This window comes from Chiloscyllium plagiosum, unplaced genomic scaffold (genome assembly GCF_037043375.1).
Source record: "Chiloscyllium plagiosum isolate Xiang-an unplaced genomic scaffold, Cpla_swu_hap1 HiC_scaffold_9, whole genome shotgun sequence".
NCBI classification, from domain to species: domain Eukaryota; kingdom Metazoa; phylum Chordata; class Chondrichthyes; order Orectolobiformes; family Hemiscylliidae; genus Chiloscyllium; species Chiloscyllium plagiosum.
The window spans coordinates 11,891,154-11,911,047 of NW_028270147.1; the positions used below are offsets into that span (position 1 = coordinate 11,891,154).

At 44.4% G+C, this 19,894-nt stretch overlaps 1 protein-coding gene across 2 annotated transcripts in view; it reads left to right on the top strand.

The window, feature by feature from the left end:
* The window catches only part of adgrl4 (adhesion G protein-coupled receptor L4), a 164,981-nt gene that overhangs the window by 106,698 nt on the left and 38,389 nt on the right, over positions 1–19,894 (top strand). For both annotated transcript variants that reach the window (XM_043698670.2, XM_087990402.1), the window contains 2 exons: positions 3,824–4,044; positions 9,190–9,256. In XM_043698670.2, coding sequence (XP_043554605.1) covers positions 3,824–4,044; positions 9,190–9,256 — 288 coding nt within the window. The remainder of the gene's footprint in view (positions 1–3,823; positions 4,045–9,189; positions 9,257–19,894) is intronic.

Consider the following 19,894-nt stretch of genomic DNA (forward strand, 5'->3'; position numbering starts at 1 on the left):
TCTGGATGGGTATATGAATAGGAAGGGTTTGGAGGGATATGGGCCAGGTGCTGGCAAATGGGACTGGATTAGGTTGGGATACCTGGTCGGCATGGGCAAATTGGACCGAAGGGTCTGTTTCCGTGCTGTACATCTCTACGACTCAGTGACTGTAAGTAATTCCACTTCATCTCTCTTTTAAATCCAAAAACTATGATCTCTCATTCTAGATTGCCCCACAAGGGGAAACATCCACTCAGCATTTACTCTGTCAATCTCCATTAGCATTTTATATGCCTCAATTAGATCATTTCTCTAAATCTTCTAAATTCCTGTGAGTATAAGGTTCAATGCTCAATCCCTCCTCATGAGAGAAGGCTTTCATGTCTGGAATTAAACTGAACTGCCTCCAATACAATTACATCCATCCTCAAATAAGGAAACCAAAACTGTACACAGTTTTCCAGATGGGGTCTCACCAATGTCTTAAACAACACTTTTGCAACAATTACAACAACACTTCCCTACTTTTATACAACATTCCATCAGCAATAAATGTCAAAATCCGATTTCCCCTCCTTATTGCCAGGTGGACATGCAGACTGACTTTTTGCAACTCATCAACAAAGATATCCACTGAAATGTTTTGAAGTTTTTCTCCATTCAGATAATAAGTTGCTTTTACACTCTTCTGACCAAAGTGGATAACTTCACACTTATCCATGTTAGATTTCATCTGGCAAACATTGGTCCATTCACCTGACTTGTCCATGTTATTTATTAATTCTTTATTTCTTTGTTGCAATTTATATTCCCATCTATATTAGTGTCACCTGGAAATTTGGCTACAGTATATTCTATCCCTGAATCCAAGTCATTAATATCGATCACTTCTAGTACACTCACAGAATAAAATCCCTACAGTGTGGAAACAGGCCATTTGGCCCAACTGGGCAGCACGGTGGCACAGTGGTTAGCACTGCTGCCTCACAGCACCATGGACCCAGGTTCGATTCCAGCCTCGGGCGACTGACAGTGTGGAGTTTGCACGTTCTCCCCTGTGTCTGAGTGGGTTTCCTCCGGGTGCTTTGGTTTCCTCCCACAGTCCAAAGATGTGCAGGTTAGGTGAATTGACTGTGCTAAATTGCCCACAGTATTAGGTGCACTTGTCAGAGGGAAATGGGTCTGGATGCGTTACTCTTGAGAGGATTGGTGTGGACTTATTGGGCTGAAGGGCTTGTTTCTACACTGTAGGGAATCTAATCAAAACAAGTCCACACCAGCCCTCCAAAGAATAACCCACCCAAACCCATTCCCCATTACTCTACTTTTGCCCCTAACTAATGAACCCAGCCTATGCAGCCCTGAACACTTATGGGCAATTTAGCATGGCCAATTCACCTGACCTGCCCCTGCTGGGATTGTGGGAGGAAACCCACACAGACACGGGGAGAATGTGCAAACTCCACACAGACAGTCGCCCGAGGTTGGAAACGAACCCGTTCCTTGACGCTGTGAGGTAGCAGTGCTAACCATTGTGACTGATTGACCATCCTAAATCGGTTGGTAGCATAATGTTTCACACACTCAGGATAAGCTAGAAAGTAACTCTCCAACTACAGAATTATATATAATGTTGGACACTTTGTGTCTCCCACAAACCTACCTTCACTGGTCAGTGCACATGTAGGGATTTCTACAGTTCCACACATTCCTTTATCAACAATCCTGTAAACACAGCCTGAGCCAAATTTATCATTATGCAAGTTTGATGATGAAATAGAATGCATCCTCGTGATAATGGCTACCCATGTCAGAATTACTGGCCTGTATTGTATGCAACATGGCAGTTAATTGTCAATCATCATTAACTAGTGTACTATCTATGGAAATGCCTCAACTGATTAGAGTTCATTTGTAATCAGCATTCTCCTCTCATGGAGTATTAGTGTTGGCTTTCCTCTTTCTTTGTATTCTTGTGATTTGTCCTGATGAATGCAAGACAAAAAACTTTGATAAAATGTGTCACTGGTCTGTAATATTCCAGTGTGTACCACCAAACATTTAGACTTCTAGATATTAAAAACATCAAGGGGCAAGAAAAGAGTGTGGGCAATGGATTTGAGGTCAAAGATCAGCCACAGTCACATTAAATGGACCCTTCATGGGATCTGACCATCACTGGCAAGGCCAACATTTATCACAACACTTGTTGAACTGAATGGCTTGCTTGGCTATTTCAGAGGGCAGTTAAGTACGAATTGCATTACTGTGGGTCTGCATCCTAATAAAGATGGCAGCTTTTCTTTATTGAATGGCAAAACAATTGGATAGGCATTCATGGAGCGCTTTTGAGGCCAAAGTATTGTATGCTTTGAAGGAGTTCTTATGGCTAAAGAGATGGGGATCAAGCAGGAACAGGATCCTGAATTGGATGATCAGCCATGTTCATACTAGATGATGAAGCAGGTTCAAAGGTCTGACTGCCCTACTCCTGTTCCTACCTTCTAAACAATAGTTGTCAATTGTAGGCATGGTCATATTGTTCTTTTTTCAAAACAAATATAGATGTTTTATTAATTTCATAGAATCTCTACAGCGTGGAAACAGGCCCTTCAGCCCAACAAGCCCATACCAACCCTCCGAAGAGTAATCCACCCAGACCCATTCCCCTATGCTCCTAGCCTACACATCCTTGAACACAATGGGTAATTCAGCATGGCCAAGTCACCAAGCCTGCACATCTTTGGATTGTGGGAGGCCACCCAGAGCAGCTGGAGGAAACCTACACAGATATGGGGAGAATGTGCAAACTCCATACAGGCAGTCGTCCAAGGCTGGAATCAAACCCGGGTCCCTGGTGAGGCAGCAGTGCTAACCACTGGGTCACCATGCAAATTCTAGTAACTGTCATGCCCAGGCTTTGAATCCACTTTGCCAGAACATTAGGCTGGGCATACTGGTGCATTGACTTTACCACAACACCATCAGCTCTCTGTAGTTTTGCTCCTGCCTCCAATGTTCCTTATCTCACTTAAAACACCCTGAGATGTGCACAGGGTGCAAGTTGTCAAAATGCCACTGAGTCTTATTTTTCCAATTGGCATCAAGATGAATAGACTATCCACTCGGGTGGTTGAGTGTGCGGGGGTGGGGGCGCGGGGGAGGCAATGGCCTTGTGATGTTATCACTGGACTGTTAATCCAGGGACCCAGGCAATATTCTGGGGATCCAGGTTCAAATCTTACCACAGCTGATAGTGGAATTTGAATTCAATAAATATCTGGAATTAATAGTCTAATGATGACTATTGTCGGGAAAAACCCATCTGATTCACTAATGCCCTTTAGGGAAGGAAATTGCCATCCTAACCTAGTCTGGCCTACATGTGACTCCAGACCCACAGCAATGTGGTTGACTCTTAAATCTGCGCAATTACGGACAGGCAATAAATGCTGACCCAGCCAGCGTTGCCCTCATCCCATGAATTAATAAAACAAAACTTGCCTGATCTGAGAATGCTTGGAGTTGACAACACGGAGTCCAAAACCGAGCAAAACAATTGTCAGTTCCCCGGAATTAGCAATCCCCAGTTAGCTGAGTGCACCATGTATTAAAGAGGTAGAGTTTGCAACTGATGGAGGTCAAGACAAAATTGCATTAAAACTTTCATAATTCATCATTGGCGTGTCATTCAGCAAAGCAGTGGGAGTTTGAGATTGCATTTTTACATGACACAACTAAGTTCCAAGGTTATTTGTTTTTTAAGCAGACAGAGCAGTCTCATGACTTTGATCCATGACCTTTCCTTCAGGTATTTTGTGTCTTTACCTCCACCCTCTAGCTTGTCTGCTCCATTGTAGCTGGACTGCTGCATTACTTTTTCCTGGCCGCCTTTGCCTGGATGTGCATTGAGGGCATTCACCTTTACCTGATTGTGGTCGGAGTCATTTACAACAAAGGGTTTCTGCACAGGAATTTCTACATCTTCGGATATGGCAGCCCTTCCGTCGTCGTGGGAATCTCGGCAATTCTTGGCTATAAATACTACGGCACGGATAAAGTGTAAGTACCTGACTCGAAGTGCCTCAAGAGCACTAACTTGGATGTAGAGAGCATCTTTCACATGGTTAAAACTGTAGTGTTTGGAACAAGGTCAACCAGGGGAACCTCATGGAATATGAGTTCCCTGATTGGGACTGTCAGCCTAGTCCAATCAGGGAGCCCTGGCTGACAGATGGGTGGGGGGGGGGGGCACAGCTCAATGGTTCAGTGGTTAGCACTGCTGCCTAACAGCCACCAGGGTCCCAGGTTCGATTCCAGCCTCAGGTGAATGTCTGTGTGGAGTTTGCACATTCTCCCCATGTCTGCGTGGGTTTCCTCCCAGAATGTCCAAAGGTGTGCAGTTCAGGTGAATTGGCCATGCTAAATTGCCCATAGTGTCAGGTGCATTAGTCAGAGGGAAGTAAGTCTGGGTGGGTTACTCTTCAGAGGGTCGATGTGGACTTGTTGGGCCGAAGGGCCTGTTTCCACACTGTAAGCAATCTAATCATAAACAGGAGTGTCCAGTTATGTTAGAGCCCGGGTGTCTCTGGAGAAGGAGCACTCGGTGTCCACCAACACCCTTGAGCTGTGCACCTTGTGTCTCTCACTATGTCTCAACATGGGAGCTGGGGGAAAAAAATAACAAAAACAAAAGAAGAAAAATCAAATGGACTGCAGCAGTTCAAGAAAACAGATCCTGACTAATTTCTCAAGGGCAACTAGGATAAGCAATAAATACTGGCCAGCCAGCAATGCCCATGTTGCATGAATAAATAAAAGAAAAGAAAATCTATATCAAGCTGTAAGATTTTCTGCCTGTATCAATCATGAATGAGTGTGTATGTGTTTGAGCCTTTTGATTGGTTACATTGCGTAGTAGCAGATCAGAAACCCTTTCTTTTCTCTTCCAATTATTAAAGGTAAGTATAGTCCAAAAAATAGCATTCCTCAAGTTGAAACCTGATATGAAATGCTTTTGGTCTGAATGGCAGGCAGTCAGGGAAACTGATCATCCTGGTCACCACATTGGGATTTTTTGCATTTGGGACTGTGAGGAAAAGTGGGACATGATTATTGATGTACTCTTCCTAATTAAGTTGTAGCAATCTATGGTGATGAATTCCTGGATAATCCTCTGTGTCACTCAAAAAGTGACCATTCCTCATGTAGTGGGGTTTAGATGCTGGTGGGCAAATTCCACATGATGAGCGTCATTGGCCAGTCAAATCTTACAATTCCCACAACACACACACTTTCCAGACAGGATATTGGCGAGAAGTTGGGATTTTATTTGGCTTTTGCCTTCTGTGCCCAGAGGCAATGAAATGAATCTCAGTGCTACTCCATCTAGAACTGTGAATGATATGTTGGATGTTCCTATTTGTATTGCTCAGCCAGTCCCTGCCACATTACAACATAAATAGGGGAAAAGCGACCATTTGGCTGATTCTAACCATATCACATAGAAAGATGTACAGCCCTTTTAACCACACAATTCAATTCTTTTGTTAATTGATTTTTAAGTTGTCAGAGTCAACAAAAAATTTGCATTTATACAGTAAAATGAAACAAAAAACTGTGGGACATTGGATACAGAGTCATAGAGTCAGTGAGTCATAGAGATGTACAGCACGGAAACAGACCCTTTGGTCCAACCCGTCCATGCCGACCAGATATCCCAACCCAATCTAGTCCCACCTGCCAGCACACAGCTCATATCCCTCCAAATCCTTCCTATCCATATACCTATCCAGATGCCTTTTAAATGTTGCAATTGTACCAGCCTCCATCACATCCTCTGGCAGCTCATTCCATACACGTACCACCCACTGCGTGAAAAAGTTGCCCCTTAGGTCTCTTTTATATATTTCCCCTCTCACCCTAAACCTACGCCCTCTAGTTCTGGACTCCCCTACCCCAGGGAAAAGACTTTCTCTATTACTCCTATCCATGCCCCATGCCCCTGTTGCAATCTGAGGTAACCTTCTTTGCTGTCCACAACATCTCCAATTTTGGTGTCTTCTACAAACTCAGTAATTACATCTCCTATGCTCACATCCAAATCATTTATATAAATGATGAAAAATAGTCAACCCATATCTGAAACGTAAACAGAAATTGCTGGAGAAACTCAGCAGGTCCGGCAGCATCTGTGGAGAGAGACACTGAGTTAGGGTTTCAAGTCCGGTTTGACTTTTTTTTTAGAAATGAAGAATTTCCGAAGCAGTTCTGATGAAGTGTCACTGGACTCAAAAACATTAACTCTGTTCCTCTCTCCACAGATGTCACTCAAGTTTCTGAGTTTCTCTTGCCATTTCTGTTTTATGCAGTTATATAGGGTTGTGCATTGCCACCAAACAGAAACATTAAGGTAGGAGCAGGGGTAGGCCATTTGATCACTGCTCTGTCAATCAACACGATCACAGCTGATCATTGAGCTTAATAGACTAATTCTGCCCATCCTCCCAATCCCTTGACCCCTTTAAGCCACAGGGGCTCCATCCACCACCCTCTTGAAAACACATAATGTTTGGGTTTCAACCACTTTCTGTGGCAGAGAATTCTACAGGCTCACCACTCTCTGGGTGAAGCCACATCTCCTCAACATTGTCCTAAAAACATTTACCCCTTATCCTTAAACTATAACCCTTAGTGACTCCCCCACGTTTGAAAACACCCTTCCTGTGTAGTCCTTAGAATCTCAATTCTGATAACAACTGATGAATTGCATCACCACAAAATGCTAGTGCAGCCGCACTTGGAATATTGTGTGCAGTTCTGGTCGCCCCATTACAGGAAGGATGTGGAAACATTGGAAAAGGTTCCGATTTACCAGGATGTTGCCTGGTCTGAAGGGAAGGACCTATGAGGAAAGACTGAGAGACTTGGGTCTGATCTCATTGGACAGAAGAAGGCTAAGAGGGGATTTGATAGAGATATACAAGATGATCAGAGGATTAGATAAGGTAGACAGTGAAAGTATTTTTCCTAGGATGTTGAGGTCAACTTGTACAAGGGGTCATAGCTACAAATTGAGAGGTGGTAGGTTTAAGATAGATGTCAGATGCAGGTCCTTTACTCAGAGAGTGGTAAGGGCATGGAATGCTCTGCCTGGCAATGTAGTTAACTCAGCCACATTAGGGAGATTTAAACAATCCTTGAATAAGCACATGGATGATGATGGGATAGTGTAGGGGAATGGGCTCAGATTAGTTCACAGGTCGGCGCAACATCGAGAGCCGAAGGGCCTGTTTTGCGCTGTATTTTTCTATGTTCTATGTTCTATGAATGGCAGTCATTGCTATAATGTAGAAAATGTGGTGATCTGTTTGCACACAGGAATACGATAATGAGCAGATAATCTATTCTGGAAATGTTGACCGAAGGATGAATATTGGCCAGGACACAGAGGTGACTCTCTTACTTGTGCCATTTTATAGCCATCTGGGAGACCAGGCAGAACCTCACTTTATTATTTCATCCAAAAGACAGTGCCTTCGACAGTGTAGCACACACTCAGTACCGCACAGGAATGTCAATCATTTTTCATCTGCCCACCTTTTGGAGTCAGATTTGAATTCAGAATCTTGAGACAAATCTGCACTATTAAATTCTTTCTTTGCTGATGAACCCTACAGAGTGGAAACTAGCCCTTTGGCTCAGCAAGTCTACACCAACCCACTGAAGACTAACACACCCAGACCCATTCCCCTACCCTATTATCCTACATTTACACCTGACTAATGCACCTAACCTACACATCCCTGAACATTGTGGGGCAATTTAGCATGGCCAATTCACCTAAGCTGCACATCTTTGGTGTGTGGGAGGAAACCGGAATACCTGGAGGAAACCCACTCAGGCACAGGGAGAATGTGCAAACTCCACACAGACAGTCGCCCGAGGCTAGAATTGTCACAGATTCCCATCACCCTCTTGGTGAAAAAAAGTATTTCCTCTGACACTCCTGATTATTTATTTATTTATTGTGTAAATTTTATTCAATTCACACCACCAAGAAGAAAGGAAACACCCGAGTGGCCAGTGGCAAGCAGTGCCCTTCACATCAAAGGGCAATGCTGTGTGATCAAACAGTGAAGGGGAGGACAAATATTAAATCAAAATAGAGTTGGATGGGGAAATAATGCACTCCACTCCCTGCCGTGCCCACCTCTCCCTGAACAGCTCAAGGGTGGTGGTGGACACTGCGTGCTCCTTCTCCAGAGACACCCCGGGCTCTGACGTGACCGCGGAAGAGGGACAGTCAGTCGGCCCTAACGACCCCCTCCACGGCACTGCAGTCCATTTGATGTATGTAGAGCCTCAATTCCATTGGGCAGGGTATTCCAGGATTCTGACTCAGTGACAGTGAAGGAACGATGATTTATTTCCTAGTCAGAACAGTGAGTGGCTTGGAGTGGGACTTGTATGTTGCAATATTCCTGTGTATCTGCTATGACTGGAAAAAGAACATAGACAAGTAAGCAAAATTATAAAGATGGAAAGTCAAGATTTCAAGTGACTAAGTTGTCCCTTACTATCTTTCTAATTTTTTGTTCTGATGGCACGGTTGTCTATAAGGTGATGATTATTTTTCAATTCGATAGTTGATCAGAGTCTTGTGAGAATTTTTTTTAGCTTGCTCTGTTTTTTTGCCTTTTCCCCACATGGACAGAGAGAGAATGAAAAAAGAATTTTGCTTCCAGGTTGCAGGCCCTGGATCTTTCTCTCTCTGCTGCCCTAACACTTACAGCTTTCAATGCTCTGAACTCAACCAACCTGAGGGCTGTCGATAGGCAGAATTTCCTTAACTCAAAAGCCTCTCAGCAACACTCACTCCTGAATTCTCACTGCTTTCTGTGCCAACTGTCTGCCACAATTCAAAAATTTGCAGCGCATAATTGTCAAGTGGCAAAACTCTCGCTATATCTCAGTCCAACTTCCATTTAATTTTTATAGTGGCAAAAAAGGAAAATACATGCTATACCAATTGTTACATGGCTTGGGCAGTGCAGAGAGGAGATCTTGAGCTGCACATCCCACTTTACTGACACGGAATAAGTCAATGGTCTCCACTATCTACAAGAGGTGAGGGGAGAAAACTGCTGGGTTTTGTGAGGAAGGAGTTACTTTCTCACAATTATTTTTGCATTTTTTCTCCAACAGTTGCTGGCTCAGCACAGAAAACAACTTTATATGGAGTTTCATTGGCCCGGCATGTTTAATCATTTTGGTAAGTTTGACCTTCTAAAAGCAAAACCTGAAGTTTCGCCAACTCTTTTTTTTCCCTCTCCAACCATCATCATACAGCCACCCCGTGTCTGCAGTGAAAGGATTGCAATCTCTCACCTTCATCAATACATTAAAAAAAAACTTTTGTTGCATCTCATTCTCATGGAGATGGAATCCTAAGCCAGTGTTATAAGTGAGGGCATCGAATCTATCACAATGGAATCACCAAAATCTGTCATTCTACAACATTTTGTTGGCTTTTATCTATTGAACAATTGATTGTTGATTCCTGGGATGGCAGGACTGAGATATGAAGAGAGGTGGGATCAATTAGGGCTATATTCACCAGAGTATGGAAGAATGAGGTGGGGGAAGTGGAACCTATCAAATTCCAGCTGAACTAGACTGAGTAAACACAGGAAGGATGCTCCTGAGCACCTCGGAAGTCCAGATCCGGGGTCATTGTTTAAGGATGTAGAGTAGGCTACATAGGACTGAGATGAGGAAAGAATACTTTACCCAGAGAATGTGAACCTGTGAAATTCTTGACCAAGGAAAGAGTTTGAGGCCAAAACATTTTCAAGAAGTAGTTTGATTAGATTACCTACAGTGTGGAAACAGGCCCTTCGGCCCAACAAGTTCACACTGACCCTCCGAAGAGTAACCCACCCAGTCCCATTTCCCTCTGGCTAATGCACCTAACACTAGGGGCAATTTTGCATGGCCAATTCACCTGGCCTGCATGAGGAAACCGGAGCACCCGGAGGAAACCCCCCCGCAGACACGGGGAGAATGTGCAAACCCCACACAGACAGTCGCCCGAGGCTGGAATCGAACCTGGGACCCTAGCACTGAGAGGCAGCGGTGCTAACCACTGAGCCACTGTGCAGTTCTTAGGGCTAAAGGGATCAAAAGGTACAGGGGGGAAATGGGAACAGGAAACTGAGTTGGATGATCAACCATGATGATGCTGAATGCTGAACAAGCTCAAAGTAGTGAATGGCCTACTCCTATTCCTAGTTGCTATGTTTCTAACCAAGCATAAATATTGGAAATCAGCAAAGAAAATATTTGAAAGCACAAGCAATTGAAGCAGAAGCACACAATCCATTAAAACCTCTCCACCATTCCTGATCTTTGTGCCTATTCCTCCGGGACCCATATTCCTGCCTGCCCCCTGTACCTTTTGTTCCCTCGGACATCAAAAACCGAGTTTCTCGGCCTTAAACATCGTCAACAACGTACGCCCACAATCCTTTTTGATCGAGATTTGCAAAGATTCACAAACCTTTGAGCGAAGAAGTTTCTCCTCATCTTAGTCTTAACTATAAACATCCGGACATGGAAACACCCATCAAGCTGACTCCATTATTCAACATGGTCATGACTGATCCTCTCATTCTGAGGAAGAGTCACTGGACTTGAAATGTTAACTCTGCTTTTTCTCCACAGATGCTGCCAGACCTGCTGAGTTTCTCCAGCTAGTTCTCTTTTGTTAATGTTTAAATTCCACATTGCTGCTCTCTCCCCATATCCCTTGATGCCTAGAAGCTTTAGAAATCTAGCTGTTTCTTGCTTAAACATTTACAATGACTTTGCTCCCATATCTCTCTGTGGCAGAGAATTCCACAAATACCCGCTGAGAGAAGACCTTCCTCCTTATCTCATGCTGAAATGTGTCCTACATTTCCTCAGACTGCGATCTTTTTGTTCTGTAACATGGATATGTCCTGCCCCATTGGCAGGACAGAGCTGGCAAAGGTGGCGGTGACACAGTGGCATACAGTTGGGAGGGAGTTGCCCTGGGAGTCCTCAACATTGAATCCAGACTCCATGAATTCTGATGGCTTCAGGTTAAACATGGGCAAGGAAATCTCCTGCTGATCCCCACGTACCGTTCTCCTCTGGCTGATGAATCAGTATTGCTCCAAGTTGAACAACATTTGCAGGAAGCACTGAGGATGGCAAGGGCATAGGATGTACTGTGGGTGGGGAATTTTAATGTCCATTACAAAGAATGGCTCAGCAGCAGTAATACTGATTGAGCTGGTCGGGTCCTAAAGGACAGAGCTGCTAGACTGGGTCTGTGACAACTGGTAAGGGCAACAAAAAAGAGGGAATAACATACTCAACCTCATCCTTACCAATCTGCCAGCCGCAGGTGCATCTGTCCATGATAATATGGTATGAGTGACCTCCACACAGTCCTTGTGGGGACAAAGTCCTGCCTTCACATTGAAAATACCCTTTGATTTGATTTTTGTCACATGTGAGATACCGTGAAAAGTATTGTTTTGTGTGCTATCCAGACAAATCATACCTTACATAAGTACATCAGGGTAATAGAGAATGGAGAATATAGTGTTACAGCGACAGAGAAAAACTAACTCCAATATATGAGAGATCCATTCAGAAGTCTGGTAATAGTGGTGAAGAAGTTGTCTTGAATCTGTTACTTTGTTTTCAAATTTTTGTATCTTCTACCCGATGGAAGAGGATGGAAGAGAATATAATTGGGATGGGAGGGATCTTTGATTATGTTGGCTGCTTTCCCAAGTCAATTGGAGGAGGACTGGTTTTCGTGATGGACTGGGCTGTGTTCACAAATCTGTCATTTCTTCCAGTCTTGGGCAGAGCAGTATCTTACCAAGTTGTGATGCATCTGGACAGGATGCTTTCGATGGTGCGTCTATAAAAATTGATAAAAGTCGTTGCCGACACGTTGCATTTTCCTAGCATTCTGAAGAAGGAGAGGCAATGATGTGCTTCCTTGATTGGAGTGTTGATGTGGATGGACAAGTTTAGAAGCTACCAAACAGGGCTACTTGCATTCAAACAGCATAAGCAGCAAGTGCTAGACAGAACTGAGTGAAGTCCCAAGCAATTGATAAACTCTGCAGTTTGACCATAACTAGTTGTGAACTGTAGTGGACAATTAAACGACACACTGGAGGAGGAGGAGCTTCCACAGATATCCTCATCCTCAATGATGGAAAAGCCAGAATATCAGCGTAAAAGGTAAGGCTGAGGCTTTCACAGCGATCTTCATCCCTATGTGGCAAATGAATGATCCATTTCAGCCTCATCCAGTAGTCCCCAGCATCACGGTTACCAGATCTTCAGCTAAATTGATTCACTCCACGTGATGTCAAGAAACAGTTGGAGACACTGGATACTGCAAAGGCTATGGGCCCTGACAACATTCTGGCAATAGTACTAAAGGTTTGTGCTCCAAAACTTTCTGCTCCCCTAGCCAAACTGTTGCAGTACAGTTACAGCATTGGCATCTACCCAACAATGTGGAAAATTGCCCAGGTGTACACTGTACATAAAAAGCCGGACAAATCCAACTTGGCCAATTACTGCCCCATCAGTCTACTCTCGATCATCAGTAAAGTGATGGAAAGTGTCACCAACAGTGCTATCGAGCAGCACCTGCTCAGCAATAACCTGCTCAGTGACGCCCAGTTTGGGTTCCGCCAATGCCAATCATCTCCTAACGGCATTACAGCCTTGGCTCAAACATGGACAAAAGAGCTGAATTCCAGAGAGGAGGTGAGACTGACAGCCCTTGACATCAAGGTCACACTAAACCCAGTATGGCATCAAAGAGCCCTAGCAAAATTAGAGATATCAGAGAGCATACTCTCTGCTATTTGGAGATATATCTGGCACATAGGAGGATGGCTGTGGTTGTTGGAGATCAGTCATCTCAGCTCCAGGACACCTCTGCAGGAATTCATCAGAGTAGCGTCCTACCATCTTCAGCTGCTTCATCAATGACCATCATAAGGTCAGAAGTGGGGATGTTCGCCAATGGTTGCACAATGTTCAGCACCATTCGTGAGTCCTCCAATACTGAAGCAGTCTATGCTCAAATGCAACAAAATTTAGATGTTATCCAGGCTTGAGTTGACAAGGGCAAGTAACATGCATGCCACACAAATGCCAGGTAATTACCATGTTCAATAAGAGATGATCTAACCACTGTCCCTTGACATTCAATGATGTCACCATCACTGAATCCCCCGAAGATTAACATCCTGGTGGTCAACATTAGCCAGCAACTGAACTGAACTCACTAGGAAGGCAGAGTCTGATAGGTCAGTGCGTGACTGTGGGAATGCAACAGAGATTTTTCTTAAATCCATCAAGAAGATGCAATATACGTTCTAAGAAAAGGTGCAAGCAGTGAATTGCAATGTTCATCTTCAAGATAACATCCTAACTTCAATTGACGGCTTGTCAAACAGTGTCTTTATTTAGCACTGCTGCCTCACAGCGCCAGAGACCTGGGTTCAATTCCCGCCTCAGGCGACTGACTGTGTGGAGTTTGCACGTTCTCCCCATGTCTGCGTGGGTTTCCTCCGGGTGCTCCGGTTTCCTTCCACAGTCCAAAGATGTGCAGGTTAGGTCAATTGGCCATGCTAAATTGCCTGTAGTGTTAGGTGCATTAGTCAGGGGTGAATGTAGGGGTATAGGTCAGGGTGGATTGCTGTTCGGAGGGTTGGTGTGGACTTGTTGGGCTGAAGGGCCTGTTTCCACACTGTAGGGAATCTAATCTAGAATCTAATCTGGAACATCTCACTTGACAGACAGCATTGTCAACAGGGCTGTGTGGTGTCACTGCTGCAGTGAATGGGCAGCCTAGCTGATTTCCTCAGCTCTTCAGAGTAGAGTTTGAACTCACCGCATTGAGTCCAAAGCAAGTCAGAATGCCAATAATATGCGCCAGCTACATCACAACCATGGGCATTAAGGCTTCAGGTAGCATCCAGCACTCATCAGATTTATGCAGGGGAGATCCCCATCCCACAACCCAGGATCAAATTATAACCTTGCTTCAGTTTGAGGCCTTTGTCAGAATATTGGAAGCATCACATCATGATGTGGAGGTGCTGGTGTTGGACTAGGGCAGACAAAGTTAAAAATCACACAACATCAGGTCACATACCAACAGATGTATTTGGAATAACAAGCTTTCAGAGCACTGCTCCTTTGTCAGGTAGCTAGTGGGGCAGGATCACATCATAACATAGAAACATACAAAATAGGAACAGGCGTAGGCCATTCAGCCCTTCGAGCCTGCTTCAATATGATCATATCGTTCCCCCATTTCATCTGGGGTGGTGATATCAGAAAAGAAGCGCCAGGATCCCATCGGACAATGTCCAATGTCAGAGGAGATCTGGGAACTACACAATGCAACCATCCCCAGCTCAGGCGCATCTGACATGGAAGCAACAGTGGCAGTGATGGGGAAAAGGACGGTGCCAGTGACGGTGAAAAGGATGGTTCAAGTGACGGTGAAAAGGATGGTGCCAGTGATGGCGAAAAGGACGATGCCAGTGACGGTGAAAAGGATGGTGCCAGTGATGGTGAAAAGGACAGTGCCAGTTCGGGGAAAAGGACAGTGTTAGTCACAGTGAAAAGGACGGTGCCAGTGATGGCACAAAAGGACGGTGCCAGTGACGGGGAAAAGGATGGTGCCAGTGACGACGATAAAGATGGTGCCAGTGATGGCAAAAAGGACAGTGCCAGTGATGGCAAAAAGGATGGTGCCAGTGGCAGGGAAAAGGACGGTGCCAGTGAAGTGAAAAGGATGGCACAAGTGATGCAAAAAGGACTGTGCCAGTCACGGGGGAAAGAACAGTGTTAGTGATGGCGAAAAGGATGGTGCCAGTGATGGTGAAAAGGACGGTGCCAGTGACAGTGAAAAGGATGGTGTCAGTGATGGCGAAAAGGACAGTGCCAGTGACGGTAAAAAGCATTGTGCCAGTGACGGTGAAAAGGATGGCACCAGTGATGGCGAAAAGGACAGTGCCAGTGACCGTAAAAAGGATGGTGCCAGTGACAGTGAAAAGGATGGTGTCAGTGATGGCGAAAAGGACAGTGCCAGTGACGGTAAAAAGCATTGTGCCAGTGACGGTGAAAAGGATGGCACCAGTGATGGCGAAAAGGACAGTGCCAGTAACGGCGAAAAGGACAGTGCCAGTGACGGCAAAAGGACAGTGCCAGTGACGGCGAAAAGGATAGTGCCAGTGACGGTGAAAAGGACAGTGCCAGTGACGGTGAAAAGGATGGCACCAGTGATGGCAAAAAGGACAGTGCCAGTGACGGTAAAAAGGATGGTGTCAGTGATGGCGAAAAGGACAGTGCCAGTGACGGTAAAAAGCATTGTGCCAGTGACGGTGAAACGGATAGTGCCAGTGATGGCGAAAAGGACAGTGCCAGTGATGGCGAAAAGGATGGTGCCAGTGACAGTGAAAAGGATGGCACCAGTGATGGTGAAAAGGACAGTGCCAGTGACAGTGAAAAGGATGGTGTCAGTGATGGCGAAAAGGACAGTGCCAGTGACGGTAAAAAGCATTGTGCCAGTGACGGTGAAACGGATAGTGCCAGTGATGGCGAAAAGGACAGTGCCAGTGATGGCGAAAAGGATGGTGCCAGTGACAGTGAAAAGGATGGCACCAGTGATGGTGAAAAGGACAGTGCCAGTAACGGCGAAAAGGACAGTGCCAGTGTCGGCAAAAGGACAGTGCCAGTGACGGCGAAAAGGATAGTGCCAGTGACGGTGAAAAGGACAGTGCCAGTGATGGAGAAAAGAATGGTGCCAGTGATGGCGAAAAGGATGGTGCCAGTGACGGTGAAAAGGACGGTGCCAGTGATGGTGAAAAGGACGGTGCCAGTGACGGTGAAAAGGACAGTGCCAGTGATGATGAAAAGAATGGTGCCAGTGACGGCAGAAAAGGACGGTGCCAGTGACAGCAGAAAAGGATGGTGCCAGTCACGGGGAAAAGGACAGTGTTAGTGATGGCGAAAAGGATAGTGTTAGTGTCGGCAGAAAAGGACAGTGCCGGTAACGGCATAGTCCCGGACCCCAGAGTGGAATGACAGATGGCAGATAGTGGAGGAGCAGAGAGGGTGGTGTCTACAGAGATGGAAAGGTAATCCTCTGATGCTGTTTCGGTTTTAGTACAGGTGAGCAATCCTTTATTCGAAATGCTTAGAACCAGCTGGTTTTCGGAATTCAGAATTTTTCGAATTTCAGAATAAGTGGCAGTTTGATGGTGAAATTTTAAAACATCTTTCCAAAGAATAGACTTAATGTGAGTAAAATGGGCCCTGAAACAAAATTGAGGCCTGACCGTGCTGGGCCGCGCCCCCACACGTCTCATCTGAGTGACACGCATCGAGTGGGTGTGGACTTGAGTTAACTGTTTGCACGCCAAACAACTTTGTTAATGAGAAAAAAATTCACAAAAAAGTCGTTAGACTTTGGAGCTTTTCAGATTTAAGGATTTCGGAGAAAAGGTTATCTATCTGTATTACCTATTTATTATTAATTTGTTCAGTATTTTACCATTTATACCATTTATTCAGTAATTTATTCTGTAATCCAAGATGGAGTCGGAACATGGCAACATTATCCACTTTTCACTGTATCTGGGTACAAGTGACGATATACATTAGAATTAGAACCAGGTTTATTGTCACATATACTCAAGTACAAGGGTACAGTGAAAAGTTTACAATGACACCCCTCACAATGCCATCTTAGGTACAAAGTACCTCGTTGCAAATCTTAGACGGAGAAAGTGAGGAACTGCAGACGCTTGAGAGTCAGAGTTGATAAGGTGTGTTGCTGGGAAAGCCCAGCAGGTCAGGCAGCATCCAGGTAGCAGGAGAGTTGACGTTTCGGGCAGGACCCTTCATTAAGCCTGGAGAAGGGCTTATGCCCGAAACACCGACTCTCCTGCTCCTCGGATGCTGCCTGACCTGCTGTGCTTTTCCAACATCACACTTTGTGAACTATAAATCTCAGATACAAAAAAGGGAAATAAAGAAAAAAGTGTTAGATTACCTTACAGTGATTCATTGTATAAGTTCGAAAATAAGAAATGAAGTTAAAAGGATCATCAACTAAATAATTAAATGAACTTCTCCCCATATCCTTTGATCCCTTTAGACCTAAGAACTATAATCTGTTCTTAAAAACATTCAACGTTATGGCCTCAAACACTTTATCTGCCAGAGAATTCCACAGGCTCACCACTCTCTGGGTGAAGAAATTTCTCATCTCAATCTTAAGTACCATACTGACGACATTACCCTTAAATATTTCCTCAGATATCACCCCTGGTTCTGGAACACGTCTTATCATTTTCTTGTGAACTGAATTTCTTCATGTTAGAAACAAAATTCAATAAAATTTAGACGAGACCACCAAAACTAGAAACAAGACAATTTATTACGAACTTGCAAGTAAGGGCTTCAATTGCATAAGCAAATGAGCAAATTAGAGCTTAGGTTAGTGTACAGTTATACCCTTTGAGCTGAGTGAGGTCATCTCTCCAGATTCCTAATTACCCGATCTCTCTTACTGTACCATATCACTGCCCAGCTGTGCTCCACCCTTACTACTTCCCCCTTCCCCAGGTTGGCAACCTTCCTTTCTGTAAGTGCTGACACATACATTTATTTTGTCAAGATCTGGTTTAACATTTTGTATCAATTCTGCTGGTACATTCCATCCTCGGACACTTCATTAACTTGTATCATTTTGTATAGCTCAAGCATTTCAGTTATCTCAGCTTTTTGCTGAAAACATAATTTTACAAAAAGAACTTTTTGTTATAGTAATTACACACCAAAGTTAGTATTTAATTAACCACAATTATACACTGAAAAGTCCCTAAATACCTGCAGGGTTAATAGTTCTCTTGCTGTACCCCTTTTCTGTATGCTTTTTCTATATCTGCAAAATCAACACTTTACCCCATTTCTAACAATTCCCCCATTTCTTTTCTTAACCATTTGTTGTTTTTGCAATCTTATTTTCTGCCCTCTTTTCACCCTATGGTGTTGACGTTCACAATCTAGTCATTTCTGTCCTTCTAAGTGTGTACCATTATTGGTTGTTGTCCTCCCAAGCTTAGTCATTATCCATTTTAACACATTAAACCCTATCAGTAAACCTACAATTATTAGTAGCACATAAATGCCTAAATTCACTAACCATTTTCCCACCCGATCAATCTCCAGTTACCCCATCCCCATCCCCATCCTTCATCTTTTCGGAATTCATCTCCAATTTCTCTTATATTGCTTATCTTTTTCTTTACTATTTCTGCCTTATCTTCCACTATGGAAGAGGTGTCTGAGATGAAGGTGCAACATTCTTTACCAATCAGAGCACAGGTTCCCCCTTTTTCGGCCAAAAGATAGTCTAAAGCCATTCGATTCTGTAAAGCTGCCAGTCTTGTGGCAATCATTTCGGTGGTTATGGCCGATATTTGGGATTGAGTTTCTCCCATCGCGCCGGCGGTATCATTAATTAAATTTTCAAGGGCAGCCGCCAGTTTCTGTATTTCCACCCCTGCCCTTGTAGTGCCGTAGTTTGGGAGTAGTGTCCACAGTAGACGGTCTCCGTCAGAGACCTCTCAGGTCTTACGTCTTATCCCCCCCTCCTTTCATAGGTTGGGCTCATGCTTTTCTATTCGGAGGTGAGGGACTATATAAGCGAGGTAACAGCAGACACTCCAACCTTTCTGGTTTTGAGGAAGTGTTTCGTCAACTTCATAACATGACACATTCGATCACACGGACATATTTTTCCCCGGGAATAAATGGATAGGCCTTCAGACCGCATACCCAATATGTTCCATTTAATATTCGGGGAGTGGTCGTGGCAGTGGCTTGACTGGTGTGGACACAAGATGATATTCCCAATTGGAAAGGTGCAGCATCATTCTGATTACAGAAACAGGTGGTATTCACAGCTCCTTTCGGTGGGGAAATTCTAAGACTATCAATAGCGCCCTGATTTTTCGGGGCTGGCCTTGGGAACCATCCCGCAAAGTTATATTTGCTCCTTTCAGATCTCCACTCTGTATTATTTGAACCCACATCAAATTATTGTACATCGTATACTCCTTTTCGAGTGAGCGGTATTACCGAGGTGGGGATTCCAGATTCGCCATGGTGTGGGACCTCTGCACAGACCCAACAGTCGGCAAGTCCCTCTTGTTTAACATAATTCTGGCACAGTGTAGTGACGTGATTTTTCCCACTTCCTTGAATAGTTAGTACTACTAACATTACAATACTATACCAGTATCTACCCATCTCTGAACCCTGCCTACCGTCCTGTCTTAACCTTTTAGGTGTCAGGGAGAGGTGAGTCCACACAGCCCTTACAATCAATAACAATATATATATATACATCAGCAAACGTTAAAAGAGACTTTTGTCTCAGTTCATTCTTTCTTTCTTAACTTTCAGAGGGTTGTCTGTAGGATGAGCGTGCCACTCCGCCTTTGGGGCGTTCACAGGACCTTTAACGCGAGTGTGATGACTCCACCCTTTCTCAGCAGTCCGAATAGCTGTTTCAGTAGTTAGGAGGGTTACGAATGGTCCCTCCCAGCTCGGGTGCAGTTTGGTATCTTTCCAGGTCTTGATCAGGACCCAATCACTCGGTTGTATTCGATGTACTGCAAACTCGAGTGGCAGTGTCTGTACCAACAGGCCTTTACTCCTAAGAATAGACAAAGAAGAGCCGAGCGCCACAATATAGTTCTTTAAAAACTTATCATTGAACTCTGACCAGCCGTTAGGCAGTCTTTCAGCCTCGATAATG